Source organism: Chinchilla lanigera, unplaced genomic scaffold (assembly GCF_000276665.1).
Source record: "Chinchilla lanigera isolate Chin_1 unplaced genomic scaffold, ChiLan1.0 scaffold00088, whole genome shotgun sequence".
NCBI lineage: Eukaryota > Metazoa > Chordata > Mammalia > Rodentia > Chinchillidae > Chinchilla > Chinchilla lanigera.
The window spans coordinates 5,476,857-5,489,652 of record NW_004955489.1 but is presented as its reverse complement, the minus strand read 5'-3'; the positions used below and the strand labels follow the sequence as shown (position 1 = coordinate 5,489,652).

The following is a 12,796-nucleotide window of genomic DNA, read 5'->3' as shown; positions in this document are numbered from 1 at the left end:
TTTATATTGTTCTTTTCATTGGAATTCCTCCAGTCCTGTTACTAGGCCCCATTCTCTATACCATGTGATTCCATCCAGGCCCATAGTTTCCTATGCATATACAGTATATGCTGAAACCCAGTTCCGCCCATAGCTTCCTATGGCATATACATTAGATGCTGAAACCCAGTTCCTCTTTCTAGCTGAAACATCTCCTAAGGACTCCAAGCATGCTAACATGGCAAAAAGTGAATTCATAATTTCTCTTCACTCACCTGTTTCTAAATCTGTTTTTGTCCAATCTCTCCCAATTCAATAAAAGCACCAGCATTTTATTTAATAGTACTATTGCAATTTCTTATTCTCTTTTTTACTCCTTCCCTTACTATCCCCCACATATAATAACTCATTAAGTCCTGATGATTCTGCCTCCAAATAAATCCACTTCCCTTAAAGTCCAGACAGACAGTACACAGTTATAGTTAAGAAATGGACTCTACATCTAGATTTGCTTCAATTCAAAGTCAAGCTTTCTCACTTAGTAGTTTCTTATCCTCCCTGTGCTTTATTTTCATCATTCTTAACAAAGGATATAAAAGTATCTATTTCATACAGCCATTGTGAAGAGGGGTTTAAATGAGCAAATATAATGTGGAAGAAAATATTTGGTGTATACATTATATCATATAAATGGTAATTACTACTTGGTGTATAGATTATATCATATAAATGGTAATTACTACTTTTAAATGAGCAAATATAATGTGGAAGAAAATATTTGGTGTATACATTATATCATATAAATGGTAATTACTACTTGGTGTATACAGTATATCATATAAATGGTAATTACTACTTTTACTATCATTATCAATACTACTATAATCCTAATAAAAGCTCTCACCATCTTTTGACTATACTATACTAGTAGCCCCCTAGTTGCCCTAATTGCAGATCTGTCCAAGCTTCTACCTTGCCTATTCACTGGAGTTTTATTTTTTTAAAAAAATCAAGTAACTCAAAGGATTCTCATTGTACTGGGGCTGAAGATCAAGTTATTCTCCTGCTTAAAAACAGTCTTGTCATACCCTTAAATCCTTACTCCTTAGCCAAGGAATCTCTTAAGACTACATTAATTTCCTATACTCATCTTTTCCCACACACATGTACTCCAAAAGTGGCTAAATCAAATAGCATTTTAATTGACAGTGTCAACTTATTTAATCAAGATTATAACTGAATGAGGTGAGCTTTAAGGCAAAGAAGCCTGCTGAAGGAAAGGTAGGAGATGGGGCTTTTCTAAAGATGTATTAGGGTGGCGTTACAACAAAATTAAAAAAAAAAAAAAAAGAAATGAGAAGTGAGAAAAAGGCCTACTTTGCAATTTTACTTAGTGCCCTGTGAGCAACAGATTTTATGCGATACATCATTTCGCTTGCCTTTGGTATTTATGCTGAACAATAATGTTCAATTTTTATGCTTACACAGAAAAGTTCACATCTTAACCTGCTTTAGTTCAATACAGGGTCTTTCCTCATGGGTTGCAGAGAAAGGGGGACTCAAGTGACCCTTCTACTCTAATATTCCTATTATTATTGTAAGAACTTCCAAGACAATTTCTTAATACTGGAGATATGTAGACCTCTTTAATCACACAAATGACAACTTTTTCATTATAAAATAAAAAAAAGATCAGCCACATCTCATCAAAGTATACAGATGAGAAAGAAAGCACATGGAAAATTGAGCCACATCATATGTCATCATAAAAAAGCTACTTAAAATCATGAAACACTACAACACATCTATTACAATGGCCAAAATCTAATACGTTGACAACATCAAATACTGATGAGGATGTGGAGCAACAAGAATTCTCATTCATTACTTCTGGGAATGTAAAATGATACAGCATACAGCCACTTTGGAAGATAATTTGACAGTTTCTAACAAAATGAAACACACACTTACACACAGTCTAGCAACTTTGATCTCTTATATTTACTGAAATGAAGCAAAAACTTATGCCTATAGAAAATCCTGCACACACAGAGGAATTTTATTCATTAATTTGTAAAACCAGAAAACAAGTAGAATACCTGTCAGGAAATAAAATATACAAATAAACTGTGGTACATTCAGAAAATGGACTATTATTCATTACTAGGAAGTAATATGCCATTAAGCTATGGCAAGACATGAAGAAAATATAAATGCATATTACTAAGTGAAAGAACTAATATGAAAAGCTACATATTTTATATTTCCAACAATATGGTATTTTGGAAAAGGCAAAACTATGGAGATAGTTAAAAAAAAATTAGTGGCTGCCAGGAGGAAGGGGGAGTGAGAGATGAATAGGCAGAACACAAGAGGACTTTTAGAGCAGTGAAATTACCCTGTATGATACTACACTGTTAGATACATGTCATGTATTTGCCAACATCCATAGAATGTATAAATAAAAGTGAACCCTATACCAGGCGTGGTAGTATATGCCTATAATCCCAGCACTTGGGAGGCTGAGACAGGCGGATCATCTACAAGTTAAAGTCTAGCCTGAACTACAAAGTGAGAACCTGTCTCATCCCCCACCACCAATAGGATGAACCCTAAAGTAAATTATGGACTTTGGATGAAGCATAGGATTCTAGGATGGGATGCTGTGTGTATGGAAGGGCAGTGAATACTGTATATGGGTACTTTCTGTTACATTTTGTTGTGAACCTAAAACTGCCCTAAAAATATAGTTTGTTTAAAAAAATCTAATGGGAACCAAAGAAGTCTGATATTGGCAAGTCTAAAATGTTATTTGACACTGAATTGCTTATTGGTTAGTAATAAACAATTTGGATAGAAATGAACTGTCTGAGATCTTCAAAACATGGCTATTGTGGAAAATAGTTTGTCGCTTCATGAAAGTTACCCATAGAATTACTACAAACCCAACAATTGTCTACATAGGCATATACTCCAAAGAATTGAAAATAAATGTTCAATCAAAAACTTATACTTGAATGCTTGTAGTCACAATATTCATAATATCCCCAAAGTAGAAACAACTCAAATGTGCAGTAACTGGTGAACAAAATGTGGCAATACAGTATATTCATACAGTGGGTACTATTCAGCCATCAAAAGAAATGAACTATGGTTACATGCTACAATAGAGATGAATCTTCCCCCTTCCATCCCCCAGGTGGTGCTGTGGATTGAACGCAAGGCCTTCGGCATACTAGGCAAGTGCTCTACCACTAGGTTACACCCTCCGCCCTAGAGAATCTTTAAAAACATTACTCTGACTGAAAAAATGCTAGACACAAAGGGTCATATAGTTTATGACTCCATTCGTATGAAATATTAAATATGCAAATGACAAAAAGAAGGGACAGAAAGATTAGTGTTCCTGGGACAAGGGTGATAAAAAATGTGGAGTGATTACTTCATGACTACTTGTGGGAATACTTTAGGGTTATGACAATATTCCACAACTACATAGCACCGATGACTGCATAACATAGTGCACGATTAAATGACACTGAACTGTACCCTTCAAATGGATATTTTTAGTACAAAAAGAGTAAACTAAAAAAAACCTTGATTTTTTCACTTTCTTTTCTCACTCGTTTTGCATTTTCAATAATGTAAACAGTGCTCTTGTTGACTTCATTGTCAGCTCTGTGTCTCAGCCAATCTTCATATCCCTAGAAGGGTAAAAATAACTATAATCAAGCTCAGATAATGAAATAACACTATTAATAAGTTTCTGTAGCCCCCTACAAGTCAATAGCTGGTATGTATAATTACAGTACAATTTCAACTCAGAATGCTAAAGACAACGATATACATTTTAATAGCAAATTTGAGATACACTTTCAAATACCTTGTAGGAAAGTAGCTTTATTGTATTAAGATGATCCTCCTTTCTTCAGATAAACATTAATGAAAATATAGACAGTAAAGCCTTATTATCTTTTATCTGTGAAAGATTACGATTTATTCATTCTAATTCTACTTTACTCAAGATAATGTTAATTTCACTTTACTGCACATATTGTAGACTCTCATGCTGATTATTTCCAAGTTAATATAATTTTTCTCCACATGCAGAAAATATAAAGAGCAAGTTAGGACTGTTTTGACAGAGAATCTATAAATAGTAGAGATATGAACAGCTAAACTGGAATGATGATAAAAGAAAATATAAATTGGTGTTCAATCTTTTTTAGTTAAAAGTAATCACAGAAAGAAACCAATGGTTCATTTTTCTTTGCACTTTTTGTGTGCAAAATGAAGCCAAAATGAAGCCAAAAGAACTAAGAAGAAGGATGTTCATCTGTTTCAGCATGGCCTCATATCCTTTCTTACTCTCCTTTGGTTTTTCTTTTCATTGTAATGTCTGTACGTTTTCAAATACAACTGTTTGAAAAAATCTCTTGATCACTTTTTTCTCTTTTTCTCCCCCAGGTGCTATATTGGCCATTCCTCTGCTATCCCTCTTTATGACAAGGTTAGGCTATCATTCACTGGGTACATTCTGTGACACTGACGAAGAAAGAAAGGTCCTAAAATGAATTACTATTGGGAATAGAATGAATCAGTAAAAGCGTTTAAAAACCATACATGCTATTCTTGGACCTAGCAATTTTACGATATTAAAGAAAATAATCATAACAATCTACTGGAAAGAACATTCCAAACATCTTTATTTAGCAACCAAACACTTGATAAAATATTCTTACAGTTCCTGGTAGGCAAGCTAGAAGATCAGATAACCCCACGAAGAAAGGTAACATTCCTTCCCAATACTGTTAAGCAGACCTTCACTTTGCAAGCTTCCATGTCACACTTTTTAAAAGTACTTTCCTAAGTACTATTTTTAAATGTTTACAAATAAATCAGATCCTGTGGACTGCCCTAACACACACTAAATTCTGTCAACCCACCCCTTCACCTCCAGTTTCCTGTCTCCATTTTCAATTTCATCTGGAAGTTTTCAAAGGTACTAGGCTCAAAATACTTCAAAGACATTCACATCACAATCTGTGCCACTCGAAGCTCTGACAAGAAATAGGAATAAATGTCTTCTCTACCTATGACCCCCTTCAGGAAAGATACTAAAATTAAAGTGTTTGTACTTTGGAGTTCTGTGTTATAGGCAACAACAAAAAAATCCACTGGAATAGGAAATTTTTAGCCAGTCACACCATGTGAGAACTATGAATGCACAATAAAAACTCCTATCTTATTTCCCAACGAAGCTATACCTTCTATCTACTCTTTTATGTTTACCCTCCCATACACAGATATTGGGGAGGAAAGGAGCAATAAATTAAGGATGTGCCTTACTAACACTTAAATAGGTTTCCAGAAGAAACCATATATAGACTAAATCCACCAAAGAAAATGCCCATAGTATCTAAATATTCCTCAAAAATGAAATTCAAAACCAGGTTAGATTGAAATAGACATAAGTATAAATAAATTTACCTGTTTAATGGCTGTAACAGTTATAACAAAGAAAAGTGGAAGTCCACTAGTAACTGGGCTAGTTGGTGTGTCTACTGTGACCTAGGTAAAGAAATTAAATTGAAAGCAAAATGGAAATGAGCCATTACTTCATGATTTGCCACTTACATGTTACAAACATTTCAGACAGAATTGCAGACAAAACACATTCCAGTAGCAAGGTGAATGTTAATTTTCATTAAAACAAAGGCAACTCACACAGAAGTTATTTTAAGAAAATTCAGGCTTAGTTTTCAGCCCATCTTTGACTAATCCCTTCATCAAAAAACATCCATTCATTTACCCCTGTTTGTTGAGTAGTACTCAGCCCCTGTGCTGTTATCAGCCAGGTTCTAAGGATGCTGCTTTAAACAGGATGGAAACAAGTCCCTCCATTCATGGAGCTGGAAGCTTACAAGAGAAAGCACACATGAAAACAAGCACGCAGATACTAAGATCTTAAGGGTAAATAAGAATTAACTAAATCAAAGAGGGGTTTCCAGGGACAGTGAGCGGTATACACAAAGTCTCTGATAGGAGGGAGAAAGGCCCATGAATGAAATAAAGGAAGCCAGTGGCCAAGAGAATATATGACATGAGACGGGGCTGGAGATGAAGGCAGGCCTAGGCTGTGTAGGGCCCTCTAGGCTACAGTGAGCTGCTCACTTTTCATCCCCCAAACAATGAAAAAAATCCCTGAAGGTTTTAGGCAGGAAGAAGTCACATGAACAGAATCATTCTCAATGTTTTGTGGAAGATGAATTGGAAGGAACAAGAGTTGAGGTAGAGAGTTCATTTGAGAGGCTATTGCTATGATCCAGGTGAAAGATGCTATCATGGACTAGGGTGGAAGCAGCAGACAGAAAAAAATATCAGAGATCTTTAGGAGGCAAAATGGAAGGACTGGAAGGAATCAGTTAAAGTGATGATTAAAAATGTCCTCCAAGTGTCTGGTTAACAGGCCTGGGATGAAAATGTCTTGATTACTAAAATAGAAAATACTACTAATAGTCAATTTGAGAGAAGGGCATCAAAATTTCAATTTGCCCTCACAACTCACTGACTCTCATCTCTAACTTCTGGCCAGGCCTGCCCAAGCCACGTATGTGTGCACATATAAGGTTTTCATACAGTTCCATGACTTCTGCAACCTCTTCTCTACCCCTGGAATACTGGTCCGGCATTCTCCACCATTCTCCATTAAACCTTTATTAATCTTTCAAGGCTCAGGGGCAGGCATCATGTACTTTTTTGAAGCCTTCTTAAGTTCCTCTTGGGTAGGAAAATATCCTAACTTCTATTTTATACTTACAGTACTTTGCTTATGCTACTTGAATGGCTTTTAATACAGTAAGCAAACACATGACTGTCTTCTCAACAACAGCATAAAACCCTTAAAGGTAGAAAGCCACATCTTGATGTTCATTATACCTGCTACCATTTTTGCTGCGTGGACAACTGCATGGCACACAGCAATTGCCTGGTGCATATTTGCTAAACTGAATGGAAATACATTGCTCATCAAATACAATGACTCTTGCAAGAACAAATGACTGTGTAGTTTATTTTGTATCTCTAAGACATCAACATCAGATCTAGAGGACCTCCTTTTCAAACATTCTGCTGCTCAGTATTGAAACTGGGTCTTCCTATACTATATCCTAGATTGGTTTGAAGCAGTAGTTTAAATTCAATTACAGTACCATTTACTCAAAACCCCAAAGTGGATAAACAAAAGGACTCGATATCAACAAGGCCACTGAACAATTTAATTGGGATTTTTCTGCTTCATTTAAAAAATGCAATAAGAAAAAAATGTACTGTCAGTGTGGTAACATTTTCAGGGGACAATTACCATGAGGAAAAGGTTTTCATAGTTTAGAGACTTAAAGAGGGAAAACGCAACTTAAAATGTATAAAATTTTACATGCAAAATAGTAGAAGGAACAAGAAAAGTAGATCAAACTACTATGCATTCACACTTTAAGGGAGTAAGTGAAAGAGGCAGAGCAAAACTGGTAATCAGGATGATAAACGATTAAGTTTTCAAGTAGGTTGGAATCAGTATTTAACAAAGTGAAACTATTAGCTTGAATGATTTCCAACTGTGATATATACCAATTCCTTTAATACACATTATACTTCCTTCTTGGAATGACAAAGATGAAAATTTTAAAGTAACAGTGAAATAAGATCTCAACAAATTTTCTAGTAAAAACAGTTTTAGAAATCTATAAAAATTATACAAATCTTCAAATGTAATTATTTCTACTTTAAAAAGTCATATTATACACTATCTTTGTTTTTAATCACAGCTCATTTTAAGGTTAGAAACTTATTTTAAAGCAATCAAATTTTTACATTGAACAACTATTTATGGAACTCTTACCTGTACAAGGAAAATGATGAGAAAATAAAAATTTGCAATTCTTCTAAACTGTTCAAACAAATTCTTTGGGAGGAAATTCCAAAGTGTATACTACAAAGGAGGAAGAAAAAAAATGTCATTTAAAAAAAAAAACTTTAAAACTCTTTATAGTAATGAGTAATATGGTCCAGATTATCATATAAAGTGATATTTAGTACACCTAATACTTTGAAAATCGAACCTCACATATATGCATACACATATATTTATAGGAATGGCACATAATTTTTTTTCAGAAATGAAGTTTCACTCTAAGCATTACAATGGCCATCTACTCTCATGTTTGTATTTCTTTAATCCAATCTGAAATAGGTTTCTTGTTACATACTTTCATATGATTCTCTACATACTTCCTTAATAGCACTATTTTGTGCACTGCTTTTTCCGCAACACCTACCATAGTACCTAGTATAGATCAGGCAGTAAAGTATTTGCATAAATGAATGAAAAATTAATTCCCCTTGCTCTGCTAACCTCTGGAGTCTTGATCATTGTCAGATCCTTCATCCTCTCTCTCCCAATCAGTACCTCACATCTTCATGACTGCTGAGAAAGTGTACACATAATCCTGGGACACATAGGTCTTTCACATTAATCAACAACATACTATCCTGGGGTTTGGTAAATATTTAGATGCCAAATTACACATAGGTACAAGGACAGAATTCTGTGGTTAACTATCAAATCACATGTAATTTCTTACTGATACCTTAAGGTCAAGGACGAGATCATTTAAAAGTTACCAGATGCTGTATTTTCTAGATGTCTAAAGAAGACCAGAAACAAGAAGGTTTTAACATAAAAAGGCTAACTTTACGTGTGAAAGGTCTCTATCCCAATTATATGCATAATGAGAATATATCCATTAATAAGGTGATTGAAAAGTCAGTCATAGACCATGACAAAGTACAGTATACGGGAACTGACTATTACTCTCTATTTAAAAAAGAATTATGGGCTCAAAGGTCAGAGAATCCTGAGAAAAATGAAGGTAAATGGAGGCAAATACATTCAGCAGAGCAGCTACACTGCAACCAACAGCCAACTCAGAACTGGCATCCAAGAAAGAGCCCCAGGGAAGGACCATTAAAAAGTAAATGCAGAACTGGGCATAGATGTGCACTGTTTAAGAAAAAGCTTCACAATGTTCATGAGATTCCCAAAGCAGCTTGAGACCAAAACTAAAAATACTAGAAACCATTGATCCTGCCACTTTGAAGCCAATATAGTCCCGAATAGCTCTTAACTGCCCCAATTAATTGACATCAATTTCCTAAAACAAAGAAAGATAAATTCTAACAACAGGCTAACAGCTGAGTTTCTAACTGTTGACCTTCTGTTCCCAAACAATAAAGAACAGTTACAGTCCTCTCTAGGAGGTAGTGCTCACACATCAAAAGGGAACATTTTTATAATTGCTGTTTCTAAAACTTGTTAGTTTGCCAGTATTGTTTTGTTTTGTTTTGTTTTTGTAGTGCTGGTGACCATCAAACTCAGAGCTTCGGATATGCTAGGCAAATGCACCACCAGGTACAACCTTAGCTCCATCAGTTTTAACTTATTAAATATACTGCTCTTTGAGGAACTCTAGTTACTCCCTTACAGGAAACTAAGACCATTATGCCCTCTTCTCTTCTTCATCAAGGATGAGCTATTGAGACCTTAAGTTGTCATAAACTCCCTTACCACAGGTAAACACACAAGAAACATCAAGATTATATAGTCCAGGCTGGCCTCGTACTCATAATGATCCTCCTGCCTCTTCCTGTGCTGGGATTACAGGCATGCGCCACTGCATCCAGCTCAAATTAAGATTTTTCAATCAAGAAATCATAAACAAACCAGAAGTGGTGGTGTATGCTGTAATCCCAGCACTCTGGGAGGCTGAGGTAGGAAGATTGCAAGTTTAAGCAACTCAGTGACTTAGCAAAACCCTGTGTCAAAATAAATAATAAAAAGGGAGATGTAGCTCAGAATAAAGGCCCTGGGTTCAATTCCCAGTAGCACAGAAAAAGAAACAAGGGATGAATGGAGGGAGGGAGAGCAGGTTGAAGGAAGGAAAAAGTCAATTAAAACTTGTGCCTTGGTAATTTACGCCACTATTTTTTTATTTTAAAGATAAAAGAATGAAAACATTCTTTTCACAGATATAAACAAAACAACAAAAAAACAACAAAAGCAATACAGAATTTCAGACAAGGTGATAGAAAATTAACAATGGTTGTCGTATTACATATTAGTATCTTCAAATTGGTTACTCAGATAAACAAACATAGGCATGTAAGATTGATCAAACAATTAAACATTAACTGTTAAAAGCAATAGAAATTAGCTATAAAGAAAGATAAACTCGAGGCTTTTATAGGTAAACAGATGCAACTAGAGATAATACTCCTAAGTGAAATAAACCAGATTCACATGTGTAAACACTGTATTGTCTCGCTAATGTAAGACACTAAAAGGGTAAATAAAATCTAAAAGGGACAATAGATATTGTGAAAGGGAAAGAAACTACTCAAAAAGATGATTGTACTACTCCACTAATTTAACTAAAGGGCAAATTAAGATTCACACCTTTTCATATACTACAAATGTAACATTTTAATGCAGACCAAGAAAAGCATGCACTCGAGTTTTGTAATTAAAAGTGAAATTGAATTAGTCATATACACTAAGTTATTCAAATTAAACTTTTAAAACTATACTCTCTAGCTCAGTCAGGTGCCACAAATCAAAAGTGTTGTTAATCACAGGAAGAAAATATACATAATAGTTGTTTTTGACATAATAATGAGAACTGACATTTTTGTCATAAGTTCTTGCTCAGAAGTCAGTAAACGGATCATTCACATTATCTTAATATACAAATATATACTTAAAAAGCAACTCTAATATTTAGAACACGCTTAAAACTTTCTACAGACAATACCAGCATTTCAAATATATACAAGGTATTTTTCATCTACTTTGTAAGGGATTAAATAATTGATATAAAAGTATGATCTTTAACAGTAAAAATATGTGAGAAAGTTGTGGGTCACTACCTCAAACATCTATCACCTAACTTAACTTGAAATCAGTATCTTATAACTTTACTAAATAACTTTCTAAATTCAAAGGAGGAAACTTGACATGATTTTCAGTTGTAAGAGTCTATTATTTCATTTAATCAGAAGGCGGTTTTTGAATGGTACTTGTCTGGAGGTTTGGGGTATAGCTCAGTGGTAGACCACCTGCTGAGCAAGCATGTGGTTCTGGGCTCTATCCTCAGCACCAAAAAGAAAAAAAAATTAAAATTTGTTTGTATCTCTACTCACCAAACTTTCCAATTTAGCATTAGAAATGCTGAAGGAGAAGCTAAGGCTCCAATAAATTGTCCTAATGTGTCGGGATAGCACAAGATAAAGGGAAATGGGTAAAAATGCAGTAGCTATATAAAGTAACGAACTTAGTAGCCAATAGAGCTATCAGAATGAGCACTTATTTTTGTAACTACAACAAGAATTTGAATGCACTGGAGTAAAATAAGATTGTTGCAAATAAGCAACTCATCCTAATAACTGTTCAGTCTGCTAAATTACTGTATCAATTTTTATTATCAACTCTCCTTAATGCAGGCATTAAATCCAATTTTGAGTATCATAACAGTCACTTCAACTATCAACGTCATGCAGAATGTTATTTCATTTGTTAAGCACTGCTCTTTATAACATAAATTCAGATTTAAGAGCAAAAGGAGGCAACAAACAAAACTGAATCAGAATTACAAGATACTTTCAAGGAGTTAGATAAGACTGAACAGATAAGTCTAATAAAGTCTACTGATGATTTTGACTTTTTAAATAAGAAACGCCAGGGCAATTATAAGTTTGAAACTAACCCAAGACATATGTTTAATCATGAGCATACGTTCCAAATGATTTAGGTGGAGTTCACTGATTATCATTCCACAGAAGAGCCTTCAAAATAAGGCTCAGCATTTTTAAAGAAAAAAATTGTAAAAGAAATAAACATGATCGAAGCTAAAGATTCTAAAAATCTCAGCAGAGTGCATTCAATGCTCCTTTTGCTAGAGAAAATTTCCAAGTTTTGTATCAACTATGAAATTCTGATGATTCCGAAAGGTCCCTGTAGAGTATATTAAAATAGTACAGCTGCAAAAGACACATTTTTTGAAGAAAACATTTGTGTTCTCAGGAGAAAAAAAACACTAATTTTATAAGTAAATAAAATTTAAAATAGGCCAACATTTTAGTCTTCAGTGTGCCTACATTACCAACACTTATTCCCAGTGTTACACTGACATTACTGATGATATTTGCAAACAAGATAGTTATTTTTATCATGGAAGTGTAGAGAAAGGAAATCAGAACTTGCTACAAAATTGGAAGGCAGCTAACATTCTATAAACTGTGTATGTACTCAATAAGACTCTAGTATAAATATAAGGAGCCAAAACTTTTGAGGAAAAAAGGGTCCCATTACACAACTGTTGATCTCTCAAGAGTAGACCTAAAAGTCTCCTTTTAACAGAGACCACAACACATACTCAAAACCCATACACCAGAGAAAATCAACTATCCTGCTCAGTGCTATAATAATAACAATCAGAGAAGCACAAATAACAGCTATTGTTTACTAAAACCAAACACAGTGCTCAATGATTTGTGTGGATTATTTCATTTTGTCTTCACAATCCCTTGAAGTAGATTCTATTAATATCCCTATTTTATAGGTAACAAAATTGAGATGCAGGTTAAACAACTTTAAGTTCAGTCTCCAAGGGTGAAGCTCTTCACCATGACACTGTATACTATGCTCATAGTTATTCATTACAGTAGTAAGATTTCATTTTTTCTGCTTACTACATTGCCAATTCCT

At 34.4% G+C, this 12,796-nt stretch overlaps 1 protein-coding gene across 4 annotated transcripts in view; it reads right to left on the bottom strand.

The window, feature by feature from the left end:
• The window catches only part of Atp11c (ATPase, class VI, type 11C), a 172,743-nt gene that overhangs the window by 77,643 nt on the left and 82,304 nt on the right, over positions 1 to 12,796 (bottom strand). For all 4 annotated transcript variants that reach the window (XM_013504485.1, XM_005404550.2, XM_013504484.1 and 1 more), the window contains exons 4-6: positions 7,877 to 7,966; positions 5,470 to 5,550; positions 3,576 to 3,683 (exon numbers count right to left, since the gene is read on the bottom strand). In XM_013504485.1, coding sequence (XP_013359939.1) covers positions 3,576 to 3,683; positions 5,470 to 5,550; positions 7,877 to 7,966 — 279 coding nt within the window. The remainder of the gene's footprint in view (positions 1 to 3,575; positions 3,684 to 5,469; positions 5,551 to 7,876; positions 7,967 to 12,796) is intronic.